Below are 20,904 nucleotides of genomic sequence, written 5' to 3' on the forward strand. Positions count from 1 at the left end.
TTGGGAGGAAAATTTTTATGTATTAAGGTTATTTTTTACAACCAGAAGTTTAAATTTGACTTAAGATACTTAAAAGAAAAATTCTTACCCACAACCCTACATCCAGGTAGATTTGTCAATATATGCAAAAGAAAAAAAGTTTTATTAATAGACGAAGTTAATGGTAGAGTCTAACATTTAAGTCATTAAAAGTAATCAATTAATAGTCATTTTTTTTGTCTTTTATACTTCCAGAACATAAAAGGCAAGTGACCACAAATTCTGTAAATTTTAAATATCTGTTTAAGATAATAGATCTAGTGTAACAAGCTTAAAGCACATTTTAGGTGACTCTCCAAGTTTAAACTAATGTAATGTCACTCACAAATCCAATCAAAAGTAATTCAAAGAAATAACCAAAGGCTCCAATATACCTATCCTTACAGTTACAAATATTTTCAAAAGCTGTATTGTGCACAAATCGTTTTTCATATATGTTTTCAATTTTATTAAAATCAAAATAGGAAATATTAACCTCACTTTTAACAAAGTTCTCAAACTGGCTGCACACAATTTAACAGCATCCAGTTTTAAGAATGTAAAAAAGTCACCTATTGTAAAGAAGCAAATTTGCAGTTTAATTTTTTAAATAATTCCTTGTTATAGTTACTGTTCAAATTGCCACTGAATGTAATGACAAAGTCTTTATTTTTCATGAACCCAACTGGTTCTTTATAATAAAATTAAACACTATTAAGAGCTTTCCATTGTATTCTTCAGCATATTCGTTCTTGTTGCTAAAAACCAAAATTGACTGTCACCCAATTCCTTCTGTCAATTTAATAATCAGTGTCATTCATACCAACTAGAACACTGCCTCTTATGTAGTCCTGTAGGCTCCCAAATTAAGTTTTTTCAGTATAAATTCCAAACATACATTCTGAATTAACACGTTTAAGTTATAGCTCTCTCTCATAGAACTCTTAGGGAATATTATCAACTCAGTGACTTTTAAAATATCCTTGAAGACATCAAAACACAACAAAATAAATCCTATTTATTAAAATCTATTGTCTAAGAAGAAGCATTACCTTAGAGCATTAAAAAAGTGATTACCCTTTATGAGTATATACAAAACCCATCCCTTCCAGGCAGCTAGCTTGATTTGTATAAATGTCAGACTTGCTGGTATAAAGCCTCAAATCTTGCATAATAAAGTAAAACAAAATGAAACTTAAGTTTCCAAAAACTGGTACAAGTATTATACAGAAAGTAAACTGCTGAGGAACTTTTAAACCTCAAGCAGATTACTGCCCACAGCACTTACCCTTGATTTTCCTTCCGCATCCTTAAAGAGCTCCACGTATGTAACCTCACCAACTACATAAGACATACAAAAGGAAGATACCAAGAAACAATACATTTAAACACCAATATCTTGCTTTACTGCACACCTGTGCACAACTCTACAGAAAAGCACCTATTATTCACCAACAATCAAAACCAGACCAACATACCTCCTGTCAATGGCTATGTAAATTTAACTAATTTTCAGAAATGTACATCATCCACGTTCTCTAAAAAAGCTAACAACCATATTAACCTAATTCATACTACAGATCATATTTTGGCCAGCATGATATAGTTGGTGAACAAATGCACATATACATACAAATAGTCCCTTAGCCTATCATATTAAAAACATCAACATTAGCACTTTTCAAATAACTTTAGTCGCCTACACACAACGCTGTTTTAAGGTGACTTCCTACCTGAATGTCTTCAATCATGTTTGCCATCAAACTAAATTTACAAGTCATGCTTCACAGCAAGCCACACACTTTCTAAATAAAGTCAATGAATAAAACCAATCAAATAGTTGTCACCTTACAACAGATACACCAATGCAATTTTTTAAAAAGTTATTAGAGGAGAGCAGCCTCAAAGCCAAGTACATAGTTTGCAGGACTGTTGAAACTCAATTTTTCAAGAGATAACAAAACTAACTTTTACAAGATCAAGTATTAAAATTATTTTCCCCCAAAACCAACCATGTATATAAAATGAAGGTTTTCAGGTTTTTCTGAAAACAAAACTGCAACAGCAGTAACGCAATTTTAATATAGAACTGCAGAAACAGTATCATCGCGTTCATGACAATGCAAACAAAATGAATTCCACAGCCAGATTCCAGACTCCACCAAGATAATAACAAAACAGCTTTTGGAAAAAAAATAATCAGACCTTATTATTCATACTTTAACAGCTAAATGTATTGCTTAACTAATGCAATAGTCCTTTTAAAAATCTATAAAAACTTCAACTAAACAAAGCAATCACTTTAACAAAATTCTTGGTGGCATGCATATGCTGGCTCGCTACTATCCCACTGAAATAACAAAAAGAAAAGAAAAATAACTGTATTTATCCATACTACCTTGTAATGAAATTGTGTCAAGTGAAAGAAGAGGAAATGATTAATTCATGTGTTAAGAAAGAAACAAAAATCAAGTTTTTGAGTCTGTGTGGCTCAGAGGTATAAAAAATGTTTGATTAGTTTGCTCCCCCTTCTATATGAAGATTATCCAACAACATTGGGTTTATCAAAGATGATTACCTTTTTCTCTCATTAGATCTTTAATAGCTTGCCATTTCATGTCATATGGGATATTGCTAATGAAAACTCTGTTACGATTTGGACCCTTCTTTTCTCCAGTGCCTGAATTCTTGTCTTTTGAATAAGGATGAAATCTATGGGCCTTCTTATTTCCTGTAGATTTTTCCTTTAATTCAGATTTCTCTTCTTTCACTGATTCATCATTTTCCCTATAAATTAAAAACACAACAAAATACAAGTCTATATTAAATATTCAATATTTATCACTTTAGTTCACAAAACTCTCCACAAAGTTAGATCTCAACAAAGCAGCCGGAGAGTCAGATGCTTGCTGGCTCTGAAATTTCCCAATGCCATTTCAAAGCAAGGAGTTGAACATATCAAAATTCTCATTTCACAATCCCTTTTTTCTATATTAAATAGCTGTAGCATCCAAACAATCACCCAGTTTTTCCCATCATAATATATAATAAATGTTATTAGAACTTAAGAGAGGAAGATATGTGATTTTATTCCTACAATATGTAAAATTGCCCCCATTAATGGAGAATTAACTTTCTGGGCCTTACTCAGAAATCTAAATAATTAATTTACAAAATGATACCCTGGAAAATTTCATCTCTTAAAAGTTAACAGTTTCTTCCCAGAATTTTTCTCCTCCGTTGCTTAAAAACATAGTTAAAATACATAGTTATATCTACATACCTGTACATGTATACTCTCCCATACAATTCAAAATTTCTTCTATTTTCAGTTTTGATCAATATAGAAAACTGATAAGGTATTCTAATATTTTCATGCTCTACATTTTCTGTGTTTTAACCTATAAACTAGGACAGGATACGTAATAGAATCATATCATTTTTATTAGTATTACCTATAACGGGGGGATGGAGTGGAGGAGGGAAGCAGTACAACACCAACCAGAATTTTATAAATCTACTTTTTAATGAGGCCCTAACTGAAAAATTATTTAATTTATAAAACTGTAATCATAATTTAACTATGTGATGCTATCCACCAACTATCTGTAGGAAATAAGTATACACTTAAAGTAAATCCTATAAATAAAAATTTAAATATATATTTTTAAAATGCAATTTACTTTTCAAAAGAAACATTTTTTTACAGAACAATAGATTACTTTTAAATCACTGATTACACTAGTGAGTTTAAAACTTTGATTTTCAAAGCAATTTTTCATAAACATATATTAATAAAAATCTCTGGGAATGACATCCAGGATTCTAAATCTTTTAAAGCTTCCTGGGTTATTCTGACAATCAATCAGGCTTCATAATTCAGGCTCTAAATTATCTTCTAAGCCAAGCAATTGTGGGAATATATACATTGCAGTGCTCCACACACACATCTTACTCTAGTTGCTTGCTCCTTGATATATAGAACTTCTCATACACCCCTTTTCTGAGCAGGTAACAACATAGCCATAAATATAGTTTTTAAAACTCTACAAGAACATAAACTATCTGTGTTGGTATCAGTAGCATCTAGCATGGTAACTGCACACAACAAGTGCTTGATAAATATTAATTATTGAGTGAGCGAACAGTCAGATGGTACTGCTGTCTGCCAGAAAAATTGCTCAATTTAAGAGATATTAGAGCCAAACTTGCTTTGCCATTTGTTCAGACCCTGACAGGGACACCACCTTCACTGTCAAACATATTCCCTCATCAGAAATGGCACAGCCTAAAAGGGATCATTTCATCTCACTTGTCCAACTCTAGCAAGTACTACTTGTCTGCTGAGTTGCACTTCTGAAAATGGCAACTGCTCACCTATAATGCATAATTAAGACTATCTATGGAAGTTAGATCAGTTTAGAGCTAGTAAGAAACTAAGCTATAATTACTCAATTTCGAATTCCTTCTATGCCCTAAATACATTATGGAAGACACAGTAAAAATTTATGTAAAAACTCTTAGGAAAATAATGCTATATTATATTATCAAAATATTGGCATTATATCCAGAATTCCATGTAATAATTCCCAAGCTATTCGTTTAGACAAATCTTCCTCGTAATGGACTTGAAAATACAGAATGTGACTATTCCTTTTTAAAAAAATTTTATTGAATTTAGTGGGGTGACAATGGTTAATAAAATTATATAGGCTTTAAGTGTACAACTCTATAATACATCATCTGTATATTGTATTGTGTGTTCACCACCCAAAGAAAGTCTCTTTCCATTACCACTATTCCATCTTTACCCTCTTCTACCTCCCCTCAACCCCTTCTTCTTTCTGGTAATCACCATTCTATTGTACATATTATGAACATTTTAGGTCACAAAAAAGTTATCTACTCTTAAGACTGAATTCTGCCTACTGAAATTATAACATAAATTTCTGAAAAATCAATATTGACATCAAATGAGAAAACATAGTTTTAATATAATTTTAAAAACATAAAAGCTATAGTATGAGATCCAAAATTAAGCCTAGTTCCATTCTTTACTACTAATATGATTAAAAAAAAATACCACTCTACTTCAACCACTTCACCCTACTCCAATGCTTAATATTTTATACCAGTACCCTAATGTAACTCCCGACCTCCATGGCATTTCTTAATCACACTTGAATAATAAGGAGTTATAACAATACTATTTTCCCTCCTATTCATTTAATGTGAGCTAGTATACCGTTTGACACAGAGAAAAAGACTACATCTAGGAAAACATCTTTAATTTCTTGTCAAAAGATGTGAACATGCCCACTAAATCCTCTATATATGAGTTTCATGATTATAAAAGCTTGCTTATACACTTAAACAAATATTAATTGGGTCTTTTTAAACATAAGGCCTTGGGGATAAAAATGAATAAGACATAGTTGTCTCCAACCTCAATGACTATGGATTAACCTCAGCAAAAGTCATTTCAATCTTGATAACAAGAGGCACTGGTGTTCACTTCTAAGCAATATATATTTTAAGGCAATATTTGGTCATTTTTATTTTTATGAGTTCTTGTCATTAAAAACAAATCGAAATCAACTTAAGTTTATGCTTTGGGTTGTTAACTACTCCTGTTGGTTCACAGGATCAAAAAAAAGGTTGTTAGGTTCATAGAGGTAAATATTTATCCCTAGTTATTCAGTGTGAGTGACCCATGCTGGATTGTTATATATTTTCATGGAATAGACAGTACAAGAAACCCTGAAAGTGAACTGTCCTCTTCACTCAGCTCCTTGGAAAAGAGGATAGGAGAGAGATGAACTAAAAGCAATATGAAATGAATCTGCATTTGTATTTATCAGTGCCATTCCTTAATCACCTATATTCTTTCTCCTCAATTAGAAGTCAGATTCTTTTTCCACCTCTCTCACCTTTCTAGCTAAACCACAGTGAGGCTTTAAAAGGGATTAGAGACATTTAGCTCTGATGGGGTTTTAGATACCAGCTTTACCTGTAGTGACATCACCACACTGTTCATATCCAAGTACAGTAGGGCTTCCCTCTGTAATCCAAGGCTGTACTTTTTGTTCAGGAGAAAAAGGTGGCAAGCCCCATGTTTAGACATTGTTTAAAAGCACATTTTAAGTTTATCATTTCACTGCTTTTCATTCATATGAAAGCCCACATTTTGGTAGGCATGGTAGAAAGCGCTTCACTCCCTTTTGGTTCCTCAGTTCCTGGGGTGCACGACCTTCCACCTAGGAACTAACCCCAAGGAGGCAGACTGCCTTACACCTTCACCTCTGTCCAGGCCCTGCCCATCCTATTCAAACCCAACTCAGAGCAAGAGTGTCATCACCAACCGTATCTGCAATCAACCCTTCAACAGATTGGTCCAGATTCACTACACCGTTTCAAACATTTTTCTACGAAAGAAAAGAAAGAACATTCCCCTATCTATTGCAGTGTGAGCATATATTCACTGCTTTCTACTCTCGAGGAATAACAGAGAAGGAAAAGGATGTTTTCACTAAATAACAACATGCTTTTCAACTTCAGGTTTAAAGAGCTGGGCACATGCAAATAAATGCCTGACTTCGTACACCCCCCAGATAACAACAACGGGGAGCATAACATTTCTTTATTGTTTAACTAGAAATGAGGATGAATTCGCGTCAACTAAATTCTTTACAGGCTCGAACGACAGGTGCACTCTTAAAAGCAGTGGGTTTCCTTCCATTAAAAAAACATGACCCATACCATTATACCCAAACTGGGAACCTGCCATCACACCCAGTTTCTAAAGAGGAGCCTGCGGGGCGGACAGACGAGTGGGGGCCGGGGAGGGTGAGCGAGGCGCATTTCCCTGTTAAAGTCTCTCTTCCACTTCCAGGGGGACACAATGGAGTCAGCCCAGCGGCGCCTTCCCCCGCGTCCTCTGGGCACGTAGGGGTTCGGGGTGGGCAGCGACGTGGGGCAACGGCAGCTGGAGGGCGGCAAGCCCCGCACGAGCCGGCCCGCGGCGCCCGAGCCGGAGGAACTGCCCGATGATGTCATCCCTAGATACTCCCTAGTGATGAGCGCTCGCTACTGGCCTTTAAAAGCGGGACCATTTTCCAGCGCAGCGCGGGGGCCGCCGGGCTCGGCGCAGAAGTTCTCCGGCCGGAGTCGGGGCAGAGGGGGCGAGCCGCCACCTCCGGCTGGAGACGGGGAGGGGACGCCGGCCCCCGCCCGCACCCCGGGGCGCCGGGCCGAGGCGGGCGGCTGGGGCCTGGGAGCGCCCGGCTGCACCTGCTCCTCCCGCCGCCCGCGGCCCCAGGCCGCTGTCCCCGAGGCCCAGCCCGGCCTCCCGCCCCCCCGCCGGCCGACTTCCCGCCCCCCACCTCGTCCGGGTCCCCGGAGGAAAACACAATACATTTTAACGCCATTGGCGCTGCTGCTGTGCTGAGGGGGCTGCTTCTCCGTCTCCGGCGGGTGCGGTTCTCGCCGCGGCTCCCCCGGCGGCTCCGCGGGCTGTGGGTGTGGGCTGTCGTGGCCGGCGGCCCCGGGCACCTCGGCCTTGTCCGCGTCCGCCATCCCGCGGCACCGCCTCCGCCCGGCCGCCTGCGCTCAGAGGCTCCGAGCGTGACAATGGCGGCAGCCTGGGAAGCGGTAACGGATCCCGATTTGAAAAGGCCCCGAGCGCTCAGTTGCCCGGATCTCGCGAGAACCAGTCGGGGCCCGGCGACTGGGAGATGGTGTGAGCCGGGGGTGGGGGGTGGGAGGTGGGAGTGCGGGGTGGGGGAAGGGCAGGGATGGGGTGGCCGGCCGGGGCCGCCATCGCCGCGGTCGGCCCTGCTCCGCGCGGCGCAGGGCTTGGCGGCCCGGAAGCCCCAGGTGGGGTCCTGTTCTGCCCACGGGCCGGTCCGCTTGGCACCCAATGGGGTCTTCGCGCAAAAGTCGGCCCTGGGTGTTAGAAACCTCTAGAGCTCTACTTAAGTTAGAGAAGCACACACCACTTTGCATCTTTAAAGACATCTGCAAATCTCCAGCTCCCCTTAGAAATCCTTTGAAAAATGCAAATAAATCACTTGGCACTTTAATGCCTAGGCACCCTGTAGACATTCAATAAGCAGTCATGGATGACTGGTGGAGAGTCACCAAAATGAATGGCTTTGAATTTCTTGTGAGTTCTGGTTGTTCTTGACAATGAGGCTTTCCTTGGAACTCAGCTATCAGCTTATAAAAAGACAGCTGAAGTTGTTTAATTCTCCGGGCAACAATCAATGGGGAGAACCTTTTTTGTTTGTTTGTTTTTGTTAATCCTCACAGAGGATATTTTTATATTGATTTTTAGACAGAGTGGAAGGGAGGGGGGAGAGAGAGAGCGAGAGAGCGAGAGCGAGAGAGAGAGAGAGAGAGAGAGAGAGAGAGAAACATCAATGTCTCACATGGACTGGTACCTCCCACATGACCCCCACCAGTACTGGGGCCAGTGATGCAACCTGCAACCCAGAGTGTGTCCTTGACCAGGAACTGAACCCACAACCCTTCAGTCCGCAGACTATTCTAACCACTGAGCCAAACCAGCCAGGGCAGAACCAATAATTTATATAAAAAATCTATTAGATTGGCTAATAGACCTTTTGGATTTTGGTTATGTCTTTATTATATTCTGATGGAAATGATATTTGAAGCAGTTATAGATTCTCAAACAAATTTAAGTACCATATGGAGTTTTAAAATATAGTCATAGATTTTCCCCTTAAGTATGAAAAAAAAATCTATTAAGCTTATCTCCTAATTCTTGAGTACTTGAGTTTCACATTGAAATAACCATTTCAGCTGAAAAGTTCAAAGACTTTCCCCAACATTTCTTCTCATAAAGAAGCAAACATGTATGATTTACATACAGAATATCGCACACATTAGTGGTAAAGTTGTAGTTAGAAACATACTCAAGTATTACATAATTCCCCATTCTTTGAAATTTCAATATGCAGGTTTATGCGCTTAATCATAAAGCATTTGATGCTATGCTAAAAGAGTTCATCTATGTCATTGAACACACACATAAAAATCAGAACAATTTGAATGAGTACATTGGGTAAAATACTGCTGTTTAAGGTGCTACTGACATTGTTTCATAAACACAACAATGCTATTAGAGTTGCTCTATTAAATTGTTTCTCCTCAGTCAATTCTAATGTCACTGGAGAAATGCACGTGTGGTCTTTATCCATTGCTAGTGGGAGTGGGGTTCTTATAAAATCTTGAGAAAAAGAATTTTTCTAAGCCTCACAGGGGAGGATGAGTGATTTTTATTTGTATGGAATTACATCTCTCAGTTTCCAAAGTCCCATTTCCCTTAATCCAGTCCTGGAAGAGGTGCATCTGGGGGACTCAGCAGAGCTTGAAGCAAAGCCAGTGTCCAAAGTGGAGTTGGGTCCAGTTTAGCATTAGGCTAGTTTCAGTCCATTAATCTATTGTGTGGTGGGTCCACATGGCCATGGGCCACGTGGCAAATGCAGGAAAGTGTGAGCCCCACAAGCCAGGTGTCAAGCACTACACACCAAGAGGTAAGAGAGTGAACTCTTTTGCTTAGGACATTAAAGATAACAGCTTCCAGCGTTTACAGTGGCCATGGCTACTCTGGCCAATGACCTGTTCCCAGGTGTGACTGACAGGCAAGTACCTTCCCTATGTCACCCAGAGCTTACTAGGCATGCATCTATTGTGCAGTCTTTCCCCCGGGATCTGCAGGGAATGGACCTGTGGTACCCTGGGAAGTGTTGAACTGCAGCTTCCTGGCAAAGTTGTACAAATGGCATAACCATAATATTTGACCTTCCCCGTGTTCCTTTCCTGTTACTTAGTAACTGGGTTATTTACAATGGTATCACTAAGACTCTGTGTTTAAAGAAGAAGGGAATGGGATTTTTGTATATATGTTTTTATTGATTTGAGAGAGAGAGAAACATCAATGTGAGAGAAACACATCAATCGGTTGCCTCCTGCATATATCCAGACCAGGGATGAACCCACAACCTGGGCATGTGTCCTGACCGGGAATTAAACCAGTGACCTTTCTGTGCATGCGACAACGCTCAACCAACTGGATTTTGACACAGAAAACCTAGGATAGAATGCCAGCTCTGCCCCTTTCTTCCTGAACTCCTTAGGCAAGTCACTTCTTAATTTCTCAGTCGTAAATAAGAATAGGAATACATACCTTGAGGGACTATGGTGAGGATTAAAAGAAGGCACTTTCTATAGGGCAAACTGCTCTATGACTGTAAAGTAGTATTACAATTCCCTGTCTCTCCAAGTTGGGCAGGGTTTTAGTCAAAGAAAAGTCAGGTGATATTCCCAAGAACTGAATTAAAGTTCTTTAAAAACATTCATCACTGTTTTTTATTCTTTTGCTATAGTTGAATTTAATAATGAAAATGTAACCCTGTAGTCCCTAGTATATTCTTTCAAAATCCTTCAGTAGATCCAATTTGATATTTTTAAGAGACCTTTATGCTTAAAACAGAGTAATAGGTACATGAGGAATAAAAAAAAAAAAAAAAGAGTATAGGCCTGTTGAGAGAGGATGTTTATAAAAAGCATGATTTGAGTTCTGTAATAAAAATAAAAGCAAAATATAATTTAAAATTTATTTACAAAAACAGGAGACCAGTCTGCATGCTGTAATGTGATAATAAAAATATTTCATTAAACTATTTATTGTGATTATTGAGCTTTTTTTGGCCCCCTTTTAAATTTTGGCCTAAGACAAATGCCTTACTCACTGTACATTAGTCCTGACTCTCTAAATGCATACAGGGCAGAGGTTAATTCCTAAAGGGGGATGCATGAGAGCTGCACAGAAAAGCTGGATGTTAAAAGATGAAGAGAATTGGGGGCAGCTTCTGAAGAGAAAATGATTGATCCTTACCACTCCGTCTGACTGCTCTGTAGATTGAGCTTTCCTTCCTCTTTTGCTATTAATATTGTACTTACCTTAGCTAAATCTGCACAACAATGAAGAAAAAAAATTATTAACAGTTGATTGCTGTAGTTTCCTCTTTCGTCCTCTACTTTTTTAAAGTCCATATATACATGCTGTAAGATAATTGAGTATGCTTTAGTTTTTTTCTTTCTTACAGTTCCCATTACAAACGTTATCCTTTGCAATTGCACAAAATGTTAATAGTACAACTTCACATGACCACTTAGTTTTTTCTTACAAATTGAAATGTGTGTGTGTGTGTGTGTGTGTGTGTGTGTGTGTGTGTGATTGAGAGAGAGAGAGAGAGAGAGAGAGAGAGAGAGACCATTTTACATATCTGGAAATTTAACCCTAAAATCCCCAAATATCATCAATTAATATTTAATATGTGTATCATTTAGGAATTGTGTTCACCTACTAGTAGCAGAGACTGGAAATAAAATAATAATGTCCAAAACAAGATAGAAGTTATTACTCTCTTGAGTAAAAGAAGTACAGAGGGCGGCATCTCAGAGAAAATGGGTAGCTCCACAGTCATCATGGACTAAGGTTCTTTCTCTCTTAATCTGACACCACCCTAGCGTGAGGCCTCCATTCTGAAGGTCGCCCTCTGGCCAAAGGTGGCTGCTGTAGATCTAGGCACCTTGTTGGCATTGAAGTCCAGGAATGAAGCGTGGTATCCAGAATTTTCACACAACACTTCCATCGTGAGTCAGAAATCATGACACGCCCAGCTGTAGGGAAGGTTGGCAAATAACTTTTCATTTGGGCTCACTGATCAGAGTTCTACATCCAAAGAAGAGATTCTAGTGGCAACTAGACTGTGATCATCCTTGTATTTTGGCATTTATGGTACATATATATATACAATGAAATATTACTCAGCCATAAATAATAATTAAATCTTGCCATTTCCAACAACATGGATGGACTTAGAGGGTACTACACTAAGTGATATATCAAAGACAGACAAATATCATATGATTTCACTAAAAAAAGCACACAAGACAGAAACAAATTTATAGATACAGAGAACAAATTGATGGTTGCCATACAGAAGGAGGGTTGAGGGGGGACAGATGAAAAAGGTGACAGGATTAAAATTACAAATTGCCAACTACAAAAGTAGTCATGGTAATGTAGAGTATAGGGAATACAGTCAATAATTTTGTAATAACTATATATGGTATCAGATGGGTCCTAGACTTATTGGAGTGATCACTTCCTAAGTTATATAAATGTTGAATCACTATGCTGTACACATAAAATTAATATAACACTGTATGTCAAGTATAATTGAAAAATAAAAAAAAAATGTTTAAGGATTAGATAGCAAAGACCAAAAATGTGAAGTCAAACAGAAAGTATAGTATGATTTTTAAGTCAATTTACTTGGCTTTATAAAATTAAATGGCTGAATTTGAAGCTATTGAGTTTATAAACTTCAGAGAATTAAAACTTAAAAAGGAATTTATAATTTTAAAAATATTACAGGTTATATCTGTAATCCATATATAGTTTCCTTTTGCATCATAGAAGTTCATTCTATAATGGGAAAGTGGATGTTAGCTATTGTCACTAGAAAGAAAATATAGTCTTATTCTGACAATCAACTATTTACTATTTCTGTCCCCCACCCCCATTGCTCTGCTTAATTTAAGAACCTTTTTTTTAGCATTTAGCTTTCTAAAAATACATCCTGAAGAAAAGTCTCTACCGTGAAGTAGTATTTAGAATTAGGGCAATTATCTGAATAATCCAGGTTGAAATCCCATTTTTACCTCAGTTATTCAAATAACTCAGATAATACCAAGGGTTTTGTTTGAACTTCTTATAACTGTTACATCTTTTCAACTTTACAATGCAAGGGTTATTGTCCAATAACAGATTTCCTTTTGAGTTTTGTAAGAAATATTAAGACTTTTTTTTAAGACTAAGGATTTCTTTAATTCCCAGATATTTACTTGAGTCTCAATTTTTATTTATGTTCCAATTTCTTAATTTAAATCACTTAATTTAAAATTTTAATTAAATTTCTTAATTAATTTTTTTTTAATCTTACCCCAGTAACTCCATTAAAAGGAGACTCAGCAGAACAAGTTTTTGAGAGCTCTGCCCTACCTCCTTTCCTGTGTATAGTTACTCTCTTCTCCTTAATAATTCCATGAATTGGGCTTTCTTTGTCCAAAGCCATGGATATCATATGATAATATTTTTAACTATTCTAAGTTTGATATCCTAACCCAAAAAGTCTAGTAGTTCCCCTTTATTCACAAGGGATATGTTCTGAGACCCACAGTGGGTACCTGAAATTGCAGATAGTGCTTAATCATATATACCTGTATGTATAGGGAAAAACCATAGTGTATATAAGTGTGTATATGTGTGTGTGTACATACATATCTATGATAAAGTTTAATTTATACACTAGGCAGAGTAGGTGATTAACAAAAAGAATAATAAAATAGAAGAGTTATAACAATTTACTGCAGTGAATGTAAAGTGAATGGCTTTGGGGTCATCCTTAAGTAAAATAAAGATGACTTAAACACAAGCACTGCGATACCACAATAGATCTGATAACCAAGAAGGCTACTAAGTGACCCAGGGGCAGGTAGTGGGTGGATTATATGATGTGGGTACGCTGGACAAAGGGATGATTCATGTCTCTGGCAGAACAGAGCAAAATTTCATTGTGCTACTCAGAAAGGCATGAATTGTTCACTTCTGAGATTTTCCATTTAGTATTTTCAGACCATGGTTGACCACAGATAACTGAAACTGTGGAAAGCAAAACCAAGGATAAGGGGGGACTACAGTATTAATGAAAATGATTGCTTCATAGCAAATACTGCTTTTTTTTATTTATTTATTTATTTATTTTTATCCTCACCTGAGGACATTTTTCTATTTTTTGTTCAGGTAGAGTGGGAGGGGGAGAGAGGAAGAGAGAGAGAAACATCGATGTGAAAGGGACACATCGAGTGGCTGCCACCCACACGACCAACCAGGGCCGGGGACAAACTGCAACCGAGGTACGTGCCCTTAGCGGGAACCGAACCCGGGTCTCTCGGGACCGCAGGCCGACGCTCTAACCGCTGAGCCAAACCGGCGAGGGCAGCAAATACTGCTTTTAATGTAAATACCCACTTTAGCAATATCACTCTCAGTTTTCAATTACAACATTTAAAAAGAAAATAGATTTCTTAGAGTGAAAAATAAGGTTCAATCCACATGCTGTCTGTGCATTTAAAGGTAATCCTATAAATGGTGATCATAGAAATAACTGACACAATCCATATTCCTCTTATTTAATAATAGAAACTTATTTAAGGTGACTATGAATATTGCTAAAAGTCCAATTTCCTAAGAACCCTTGCAGCTATGCACAGCTGCATAACTATGTTCTGGCCAGTAAGATATAAGCAGAAATGTGAGGACTGTGTAGGAGATTTCCCAGAAGGAACTCACTTAACTGGAATAGCCTTTTGTCCTCTCTGGTCTCCTCCTGCTGCAGGCTTGGAATGAACAAATGATGTCTGTAGCAATAGCAACCATCTTGGACCATGAAGTGACCTTGTAATTGGAAGCTTGTGCTGAAAATGGTATAACAGGAAAAAAGAATTAGGGTCTCTGATGTCAACATGAAGCCACAGTGGCAACTCCCATGTTCCGACCATGAACTTGTTTTCAAGACTAGGAAATAAATTTCTATCCTGATTAAATTGCTACTATTTAGACACTTTCTATTTTACATAGTGTAACTTAATCCTGATGGTTATTATTATTTTTTAATTGAAATAACTGATTTGCTTCAATAGTTTCTTCTACACTCTGGTCACACCAACACTACTTTAAATGTTTATTTTGCTGAAGATGTCATTTACATTGGTTTTTGTTTTATGCTATGGAACATTGCTTTATGCTTTATAAAATACCACAAGTTTCCTATCTAATATTCATTCTCCCTTTTTTCCTTATTGACAGAACCACAATTTTGTTTAGAGTAGCAATGTCCCAGATAAACTATGGGTCCATAGGACACAAGTCTATCTAAGAAGTTGTACAAAGAAATGTGTTATGAATTAGAAGGATCTTTCCTAGTAAATTCTTTGTGTTCCTTCTTTTCTGCTAGACTTGAGGATGGAATACCCCTCTTGAAACCACGAGGCAACAGTTCTGAGGACAAAAGCTGCAAGCTAAGGATGACAGAGCAGTAGTTTAGGGGATCAAAACATCAGTGGCCTCATAGAACCATCATACAAGGCCTGGATTGCCTATATCCAAGCTTCTTGTTTTGAAAGAAAAATAACCCACATTGCCTTTAGGCATTGCCATTGGATTTCTGTTACCTCACTTTTATGAAACTGAACAGAATCCAAAAATTCTACCATTTGCAGTTTTTTAACAAGGGCCACGCCATCCCTGATGGCTACTTACGAGCCTCATTTGTTAGAAGCAGTGATTTTTCAGTAGTATGCAAATGTGATACATTCTTCATGGTGTATTGTAGAATAGTAGGCTGAAATTATTTCATGTCATTTCAATTCGCTATTTAAACATGTTAAAAATGTATATATATATATATATGCACATATATACACATAAATATGTATTTAACAAACTTGATTAGGAGTATTTCCATGGTGTTCATGTCTTACTTTATTCAGCAATCAACCCAAGAAAAGAAATAAAGCTTTGTGTTAAATCAAACAATATGGGTATCTCCTGTAGGATTTAATGCACAAAGACTTAGAGGTTTACCACAATAATTAGTAGAGCTGGGGGAGCAATGGTCTAGGAACGATTGCTAGATTTTTAAAAATTGGCAGGGGCAGGAACCATATTGCACCATCACTAATGATCCTTGTTGCCTGTGGCAGCAAGTCTCAAAATTGTCTTATACCTAAAAGCCACTGGCGTAACATCTCATCTCACCAGCCATTTGCCAATACCTAAAAGGGTACTGTTGCTGAGATGAATGGTTTCTCTTCATCTTCCTCTAAAATTTTGCACCAGTGCCTCTCAGTGGTAGAGTTCAAATTGGAATGCTGCAGGCCACAGTCTGAGAACTGTTTTATAGAAGAGAATTTCAAAGGATAAGAATGATGCCGAGCATCAATAAGTAATATTTGGCACACTTTATAAGCCATATGACATATGTTCTCAGGTATGCAAATACAAAGGAAAAAATTGCTATATTCATTCATTCATTCATTCATTCATATTCATTCATTGTGTCTGTTAGATTTGGGAATGCCTGCAATTCTAAATAAGAGTAAATATGTAAAAATACATAACTTATGTTATCTCTTGACTCCACTAATGAATCTTAATTTTGAGTTCCCCCATATATCCTTCAGATAACTAAGGAGACTGCATGGTAGCACTGTCAAGGTATATGTTCTGACAGTCCTGAAGTCATTGAGGAAATGTAGGCTTGCATAACCATCCATTACTTCCACCTATATTTCTGCAGCTAGCCTCCTAATATTTCTGGATACCCATGTCACAAACATTTCTGGAACTTCAGACCTTATTCTTCCCAACTGTTTATTGCTTTGCACATTATCTAAAGTTCTGGGACAGTCATATAAGAAAAACTGTGTACTATATATAAAATACTTTGTAAAAATTATTAAATCAATCAGTCCTTAGAACATTGTCTATGCATTCTCCTTAAAATATTCATATTTTAAATATTCTTTTATAAAATAGTCACTAACTTCAACTTATTTTATACTAACTTGTAGGTAGCATTGAAAGATAAGGCCCTTTGTAAGTCTTTCCAATTGTCTTCTAAACTTGCCCAAAGTGACGTTGTATCTTACTAAATACTCATTCAGTGTAATTTTGCTTAAAATATGAAGGGTGTGAGTTTTATTTAGCTAGCTTAGTTTTAGAAGTGTGATATCAAATATGCAAGTGTTGCATTTTTAACAACACACACATTTCTGAAAAAAACAACAATAACAACACTTCATGTTCTACAAAATAATGCACTAAAAATAACTGGCAACCCAAGAAAATGAAAAGACAAGCTCCAATTGAGATAAAAATGTTTGCAAAACACATGTCTGATCAAAGACATATATATTCAAAATATACAAAGAATTCTTAAAACTCAATGACAGGAAATTAAAAAATGGAAAAAGATCTGAACAGACACCTCACCAAAGAAGATAAACAGATGGATAATAAGCATAAGATGTTCAATATTTTATACCATTAGAGAATCAAAAAGAAAAACAACAATGAGATACCACTACATGGCTATCAGAATGGCTAAAATCCAAAACACTGCCAACACCAAATGATGATGAAGAATGTGGAGCAACAGGAACTCTTACTTATTGCTGGTAGGAATGCAAAATGGTATGGCCACTTTGAAACACAGTATTATAGTTTCTTACAAAGCATAACATACCTTACCACTTAATCCAGCAATCATACTCTTAGTTATTTACCAAAATGAGTTGAAAACTTATGTTCATACAAAAATCTGCACATGAATGTCTAGAGCATCTTTAGTCATAATTTCCAAAAATTGGAAGCAACTGAGATAAGCTTCAATAAGTTAATGGGTAAACAAGCTGTGGTATACCCATGCAATGGAATGTTACTAAGCAATAAAAAGAAATGAGCTATCAAGCCATGAAAAGTCATGGAGGAAACTTAAATGCATACTGCTAAGAGGAAAATGCCAGTCTGAAAAGGTAACGAAGTGTACATGACTCTATACATACATTCTGAAAAAGACAAAACTTTAGCTACAGTAAAAAGATCAATGGTTTCTGGAGGTTGACTAGGGGTTTGGAGTAGGGGAGGAATGAATAAGTGGAGCACAGGGAATACCACAGGAAGTGAAACTATTCTGTTATGATATATAATGGTGGATACATGACACCATGAATTTGTTAAAACCCATAGAACTAAGTAGCACAAAGAGTGAACTCTAATGTAAACTATGAATTTTACTTAATAATATGTTATCAATGTTGGTTGATCATTTGTAACACATGCATGTACTAATGCAAGATGTTAACAACAGATTAAACTGTGGTAAGAGAAAGGAGGTATATGGGAACTTTCTGTATTTTTGGCTGATTTTTTCTGTAATCCTAAAGCTACTCTAAAAAATAAAGTTTATTCAATTAAAAAACAGCTGGAGTCTGGCCCTTGTGGCTCAGTTGGCTGACTGTTTCTCTCTGATGGATGTTTCTATCTCTCTCTCCCTCTTCTTTCCTCTCTCTAAACTCAATTAAAAAACATTTTTAAAAATTAAAAAAAGACCTGTAAATATTTAGGACAAAATCATTTTGAGGAAAAAATCCAATGCAAAACTCCTGCAACTTCACAACCAGCGCACTAAAAAACATTTACAAACCTAATGAAAATACTAGCACAGTTCAATATGAAAGTTAAAAACATACATTACAATACATAGAACTTCGCAAAAACATTTAATTAAGAAAGAATGATGCAAAAGTACAAGGAAAAGTTGAATTATGAAAATAAGGGCCAATGCACAAAGATTAGTAAAAACTGTTCAATATGCAATTCTGGACACAGTAGGTGGCGAAGTTGAGTGAAGAGAGGGAGGAGTGGGGAATGGGCGAGTGTCGGGACTGCGTTCCTCTGCAGCTTACTGCATTCAGCTGTCTTAGTGGAGTTCGAGTTCAGCTGCTTTTACTTGGCAGTCCAAGTGCTAATGTACTGGAGAGCAACATGTATAAACCAATTGCTTTCCACACTTTATTGACATCCTTATTTGCCAATAAATGATTCACATTGTAGAAACATAGACCATAACAGAATAAACTGCTTTTGTTTCCCTATTTCTTTATGTTTCTCTAACCCAGCAAAATAACTCAAGCCAATTAAATATATCATACTGTAGTTACAGCTCACACATTTGTGGAGATTTTGCCCAAGGTACCCTATCATACTTATTAGACTCAACAGTAAATATAGAGTAGAGGGTTTGAAGTACACTTTAAGTGAATCAATTTAAGGCTTCTGAGCAGTAAAATTAAAACAAATTAAATAAAACTTCATAGGTCATTCTGAGTTGAAATATTTACTACATTTTTTTTTTTTTTGCAGAAAAGTTTACCAGCAAAACGTAACATCTAATTTTCAGTGGGACTCGTCAAATAGACAGTGGTAGATCATTAGCTATGCACAAGTGTCATCATGCTCAATTCATTTATGAGTCCACTTAGATAATTTCTTCATTGTTGACGAAAATCGCACACAGCTATTTTCTAATCAAATCTAACCACCCTATTACTGTAGTCTAATTCTATTTCAGAATATTTTGCACTGGCTACTTTCTAGAGATCAAATGGCAAAACAACTCCATCTAATTTCCAAGGAAATCCAAGGGGAAAAAAACAGAAAACTAATGGGATGGTTCACACACACATACACACACAAGTCTTTAAGTCGGTCAATACTTAGTTGTAAAACTGAGAATGAGATCATGGATCATTCATTTATAGCAGAAACTTTAAAATTGCTCCTTGCACCGGGCTGGTGTGGCTCAGTGGTTGAGCATCAACCCACGCACCAAGAGGTCACCAGTTTGATTCCTGTCCAGGGCACATGCCCAGGTTGTGGGCCCAATCCCCAGTGGGAGGCATGCAGAAGGCAGCCAATTGATGTTCTCTCTCATCTCATCGATGTTTCTCTCTCTCTCTCTCCCTCTCCCTTCTTCTCTCTCTCAAATCAATAAAGAAAATAATTAAAAAATAAAATAAAATTTCTCTTTGCATTACTTTGGGATTAAAGAAATGGACTTCCAGGGGGGCCATGATGCCTTGAGTTGTAAGCAAAATTATCTGCATCTGTGTATTTTTAGGCAGAAAGCATATATTTCTTATTGAAATTTCAAAATTCATTCTTGATCTTTCAAAAATATTAAAACCTTTTATGTAGAAAAAAGTATGGGTAGCTCCAAATTACACTCAAAATAGGTAGAAATGCATTTAAAAAAAGAAACAGTTGACTTTTGGATATAGCTAATTATCTAATACTATCTAAAGCTAAATAAGCATTTAATTGATTTCTAAAATGTTTAGAGCAAAAGTAATTTATATTTGTCTTTAATCATTTTTAAGTTTTTTATTTGAAAACTTTTGTTTTAATATTTTTTTCTTTATTGATTTTAGAGAGAGAGAGGAAGGGAGAGGAAGAGAGAGATAGAAACATCCATGAAAGAGAACATCGACTAGCCACCTCCTGCATGTTCCTGATTGGGATTTGGCCCACAACCTGGGCATGTGCTCTGACCGGGAATCAAACTGGTGACCTCTTGGTGCATGCACTGATGCTCAACCACTGACCCACACCAGCCGGGCTATTTGAAAGTTTTAATATCTAACATTTGAGTAAATGACATTTCATATAAAAAGGCAAGGAAACATTAAAACATGTTAGCTCAGAATGAATAATCAAATTTAAGCCAGACAGATTTCCATGAAAAGCTGAAAGGTAACATGTTGGTCTAATAAGTTCAAGAAATGATTTCACTATAGAAAATGAGAGCAAGAAGTCAACTGGAGCCTAGGTGGCAAGAATTCATAGCAAGCAATATTTTCCTTTGAAAAGAACTCTGAGTTGACATGTCAGAGGAAATTCTTGCTTTCAGTTTCTTTGTGACACCCTCATTTTAGAGTATATTCATTACAGTGGAGCTGTCATGTTCTTTAAATTTCTATAGTTACCATGTCTGCTAACAAGGTAGATAATTAACATTTCTACTCTCTGACAACAAAAAGTCCTAGTCATATAAGAGATGCTATTTATAGTATATGGAATGAGAAAGAGGGAAACAAAATGTTTAGAAATAAAGCTGATCTGTAGTTATATAAATTGAAATTTTCTTCTGATGGCTTAACATTTATTAT

The 20,904-nt window shown here is 36.9% G+C and overlaps 1 protein-coding gene across 3 annotated transcripts in view; it reads right to left on the reverse strand.

The window, feature by feature from the left end:
- The window catches only part of MYEF2 (myelin expression factor 2), a 38,037-nt gene extending 30,330 nt beyond the window's left edge, over window positions 1–7,707 (reverse strand). For 2 of the 3 annotated variants that reach the window (XM_036265758.1, XM_036265751.1), the window contains exons 1-4: window positions 7,433–7,593; window positions 2,597–2,805; window positions 1,307–1,359; window positions 89–96 (exon numbers count right to left, since the gene is read on the reverse strand). In XM_036265758.1, coding sequence (XP_036121651.1) covers window positions 89–96; window positions 1,307–1,359; window positions 2,597–2,805; window positions 7,433–7,593 — 431 coding nt within the window. Of the gene's footprint in view, window positions 1–88; window positions 97–1,306; window positions 1,360–2,596; window positions 2,806–7,432 lie in introns of all 3 variants that reach the window. The other variant, XM_036265763.1, reaches the window with a different exon arrangement.
- Between the last annotated feature and the right edge of the window lie 13,197 nt (window positions 7,708–20,904).

This window comes from Molossus molossus, unplaced genomic scaffold (assembly GCF_014108415.1).
Source record: "Molossus molossus isolate mMolMol1 unplaced genomic scaffold, mMolMol1.p scaffold_m16_p_1, whole genome shotgun sequence".
Taxonomy (NCBI): Eukaryota; Metazoa; Chordata; class Mammalia; order Chiroptera; family Molossidae; genus Molossus; species Molossus molossus.